General features: G+C 50.4%; 1 protein-coding gene across 1 annotated transcript in view; it reads right to left on the reverse strand.

Moving 5' to 3' along the window:
- Positions 1 to 890: 890 nt before the first annotated feature.
- The window catches only part of LOC128355425 (E3 ubiquitin-protein ligase RNF123), a 37,379-nt gene continuing 33,269 nt past the window's right edge, over positions 891 to 5,000 (reverse strand). Inside the window, exons 22-24 of the mRNA XM_053315662.1 lie at positions 3,290 to 3,429; positions 2,187 to 2,243; positions 891 to 1,076 (exon numbers count right to left, since the gene is read on the reverse strand). Of these exons, the coding sequence (XP_053171637.1) occupies positions 891 to 1,076; positions 2,187 to 2,243; positions 3,290 to 3,429 (383 nt within the window). The remainder of the gene's footprint in view (positions 1,077 to 2,186; positions 2,244 to 3,289; positions 3,430 to 5,000) is intronic.

Consider the following 5,000-nt stretch of genomic DNA (forward strand, 5'->3'; position numbering starts at 1 on the left):
AGTAGACCCGCTGCTCCTCCACGTTGAGAGGAGCCAGATGAGGAGGCTCGGGCATCTAGTCAGGATGCCTCCCGGACGCCTCCCTGGTGAGGTGTTCAGGGCCCGTCCCACCGGTAGGAGACCCGGGACACGCTGGAGAGACTATGTCTCTCGGCTGGCCTGGGAACGCCTCGGGATCCCCCGGGAAGAGCTGGACGAAGTGGCTGGGGAGAGGGAAGTCTGGGCTTCCTGTTTAGGATGCTGCCCCCGAGACCCGACCAGGATAAGAGGAAGAGGACGGATGGATGGGTTATACACACACACACAATGATCCACACTCTCCAGACCTACACACATTATACACACACAGACAGACAGAAACCTTCAACACGTTCACAGGTTTACTAACGATGCAGCAACTTTACTATGTGTGTGTGTGTGTGTGTGTATATATGTGTGTGTGTGTGTGTGTGTGTGTGTGTGTGTGTGTATATGTGTGTGTGTGTGTGTGTGTGTGTGTGTGTGTGTGTGTGTATATATGTGTGTGTGTGTGTGTGTGTATATGTGTGTGTGTGTGTGTGTGTGTGTGTGTGTGTGTGTGTATATGTGTGTGCGTGTATGTGTGTGTGTTAGTGTGTGTGTGTGTGTGTGTGTGTGTGTGTGTTAGTGTGTGTGTGTGTGTGTGTGTGTGGGTACCTGGCAGTCGGAGGTTCACGACTCTATCAAACAGATTCTTTTCGGCCGTCACTCGATTTAACACCTGATTCAACAACTGCAGGAAAACACAAAGATTACTCTGATTACTACTGCGCTGACCCCCCCGACCCCCGACCCCCGACCCCTAACCCCTAACCCCTGACCCCCCCGACCCCCCATACCCCCACACCCCTAACCCCTGACCCCCCTTAACCCTATAAATATAAAGTAATAAAGTAATAAATGATGAATGATGAGTAGATGATGACCTGAGCGAGGCGTCTGAGCAGCAGCTCTGCAGACGGTCTCGACCAATCCAGAAAGATCTCAGGAACCAGCGTGACGGTCATCTCTAGAACCCGCAGCAGGCTGACGGACAGGTCGAAGCAGGTCGCACACACCTGGAGAACCACACACACACACACATTATATACACACCTGGAGAACCACACACACACACACACACACATTATATACACACACCTGGAGAACCACACAATATACACACACACGTTATACACACCTTATACACACCTGGAGAACCACACACACACATTATATACACACCTGGAGAACCACACAATATACACACACACGTTATACACACTTTATACACACCTGGAGAACCACACACACATTATACACACACCTGGAGAACCACACACACACACACGCACACACACACACACACATTATATACACACCTGGAGAACCACACATCTGGAGAACCACACACACACACACACAGGAACCCTAACCCTTCCCGTTCCTACATGAGGAACCCTAACCCTTCCTGTTCCTACATGAGGAACCCTAACCCTTCCTGTTCCTACATGAGGAACCCTAACCCTTCCTGTTCCTACATGGGGAACCCTAACCCTTCCTGTTCCTACATGAGGAACCCTAACCCTTCCTGTTCCTACATGGGGAACCCTAACCCTTCCTGTTCCTACATGAGGAACCCTAACCCTTCCTGAACCTGATAGAACAGCTTTAAGGTGAATCAGAGCAGACTGAGAACCTTCCTGTTCTAACATCAGTGTTTAACTGTTTCTGGAAGAACGATCAAACGTTCCTGAACGTTCCCTGAGGAGATGAAGCTGTTCTAGCTGCAAAGGAACCGACGGGTGGGTTAGGGTTAGTGAATCAGCAGGTAGAGCGGTTCGATTCCCGGCTCCTCTAGTCTACATGGGCAAGACACTTAACCCTAAATACCTCCCGTTGCTATGCCGACGGTGTATGAATGAGAATGAATGGTTGACTTCCTCCTGGTGAGCAGGTTGGCTCCCTGCGTGGTTCCTGTTATCAGTGAGTGAATGAGATGTGATGTAAAGAGCTCTGAGTGATCATAAAGACTAGAGAGGTGATATATAAGAACATTTAAACCCTCTGGATTCAGGACGGGATTCAGTTCATATGAGAGTCGAGTGTGTGTTACAGCAGCGGTTAGAGAGCGTGAGGCGTAATCACAGCGTCGCCGGTTAGAATCCGACTCAGACTGGTCAGGATACCTTCAGCTGACGAGTGTCCACAAAGTTCCTCTCTGGACGCTCCGCTGCCTGCTGGATCTGAGAGGAGAGGAGAGGAGAGAAGGAGGAGGAGGGGGGGAGAGGAGAGGAGAGGAGTTTTTATGGTTACACCACTTAGACATTTTTGCAATAATCCTCTAATACAGAGGTGTCAAACTCATTTTCATTCAAGGGCCACATACAGACCAATTTGATCTCATGTGGGCTGGATCATTAAAGAGATGGAAGGAAGGAAGGAAGGAAGGAAGGAAGGAAATAAGAAAGGAAGGAAGGAAAGACAGGCAAAAGGAAAGAGGGAAGAAAGGTAGGAAAGACAGATGGAAGGAAGGAAGGTAGGAAGGAAGGAAGGACAGATGGAAGAAAGGCAGGGAAGGAAGGAAGAAAGGAAGCAGGGAAGAAAGGCAGGAAAGACAAATGGAAGGAAGGACGGAAGGAAAGACAGAAGGACGAAAGGGAGGAAGGACAGATGGAAGGAAGGAAGGAAGGAAGAAAGGACAGATGAAAGGAAGGAAGGACAGATGGAAGGAAGAAAAGAAAGAAAATAGGAAGGTAGCAAGGAAAGATGGAAGGAAGGAAAAGAACACAGGAAGGGAAGTGGGCCACATTGGACCCCTAGGGGGGCCGGTTCTGGCCCGTGGGCCGCATGTTTGACACCCCTGCTCTAATATATTCACATTTTAACCCTTTAACCCTCCTGTTATGCTCCCGGGTCAAATTGACCCATCTGTTTTGACTCTTCCTTCATTCCTTCCTTCCCTCCTTTCCTTCCTCCCTTCCTCCCTTCTTCCTTCCTTCCTTCCTTCCCTCATTCCTTCCTTCTTCCTTCCTTCCTTCCTCCCTTCTTTCCTTCCCTCCTTCCTCCCTTCCTTCCTCCCTCCCTCCCTCCCTCCCTCCCTCCTTCCTTCCTTCCTTCCTTCCTCCCTTCTTCCTTCCTCCCTCCTTTCCTTCCTTCCTACATCTCTCCCTCCTTCCTTCCTTCCTTCCTCCCTTCTTCCTTCTTCCTTCCTTCCTTCCTACTCAAGCACAACAGGAGGGTTAAATATATTATTATATTATTATAATGATATATGTTATTAGCGTCTCACCTCTTGGATCATGCCGATGAACTCGGAGAACGCCCAGTTGAGCTGGTTGAGGACGCTGTTGAGGAAGGAGGCGGCCATGTCTTTATCGACGCTCAGCAGCTCGGCCATGTGTCTCTGCAGCAGCAGCGACGGACACGGCTCTAAACCAATCACACGGCAGGACACACGTCATGTGACTCAGCAACAACAGAGAGGTCATTATTATATCAGTCAGCTGTTATAATATAGGGGGGGGGGGAGTGGGGGGGGTCCCTGCTGCAGGACTATACATATCACATACAGAGTCAAAGGATCTAGGGTGAAGGAGGAAGAGGAAGAGGAAGAGGAGAGGAAGAGGAGGAGGAAGAGGAGGAGGGAGAGGAGAGGGAGAGTATAGGAAGAGGAAGAGGAGAGGAAGAGGAGGATGAAGAGTAAAAGGAAAGGAAGAGGAGAGGGAGAGGGAGAAGAGAGGAGAGGAAGAGGAGAGGGAGAGGAAAAGGAGAGGAAGAGGAAGAGGAGAGGGAGAGGAAGAGGAGAGGAAGAGGGAGAGGGAGAGGAAGAGGAAGAGAAGAGGGAGAGGAAGAGGAGAGGAAGAGGGAGAGGGAGAGGAGTGGACGAGGAGAGAAAGAGGAAGAGGAGAGGAGAGGGAGAAGGAGAGGAAGAGGAGAGGAAGAGGGAGAGGAAGAGGAGGAGGAAGAGGAGAGGAAGAGGGAGAGGAAGAGGAGAGGAGGAGGAAGAGGAGAGGAAGAGGGAGAGGAAGAGGAGAGGAAGAGGGAGAGGAAGAGGAAGAGGAGAGGAAGAGGGAGAGGAAGAGGAGAGGGAGAGGAAGAGGAGAGGAAGAGGAGAGGGAGAGGGAGAGGAGAGGAAGAGAACAGGGAGACACTACGCACTAGACACTACGCACAACACACTAGACACTACACACTAGACACTACGACACTAGACACTACGCACTGCTCACTAAGCACTAGACACTACGCACTACGCACTAGACACTACGCACTACGCACTAGACACTACGCACAACACACTAGACACTACACACTAGACACTACGACACTAGACACTACGCACTGCTCACTAAGCACTAGACACTACGCACTACGCACTAGACACTACGCACTACGCACTAGACACTACGCACTAGACACTACGCACTAGACACTACACACTACACACTACGCACTACGCACTGCTCACTACACACTACGCACTGCTCACTACGCACTAGACACTACGCACTACGCACTAGACACTACGCACTGCTCACTAAGCACTAGACACTACGCACTAGACACTACGCACTACGCACTAGACACTACGCACTGCTCACTACGCACTAGACACTACGCACTAGACACTACACACTACGCACTATGCACTACGCACTAGACACTACGCACTGCTCACTAAGCACTAGACACTACGCACTAGACACTACGCACTACGCACTAGACACTATGCACTACGCACTAGACACTACGCACTGCTCACTACGAACTAGACACTACGCACTACGCACTACACACTACACACTACGCACTATGCACTACGCACTGCTCACTACGCACTGCTCACTACGCACTACACACTACGCACTACACACTACGCACTACACACTACGCACTGCTCACTACACACTGCTCACTACACACTGCTCACTACACACTACTCACTACGCACTGCTCACTAAACACTGCTCACTAAACACTGCTCACTACACACTACTCAC

Source organism: Scomber japonicus, chromosome 3, assembly GCF_027409825.1.
Source record: "Scomber japonicus isolate fScoJap1 chromosome 3, fScoJap1.pri, whole genome shotgun sequence".
NCBI classification, from domain to species: Eukaryota; Metazoa; Chordata; class Actinopteri; order Scombriformes; family Scombridae; genus Scomber; species Scomber japonicus.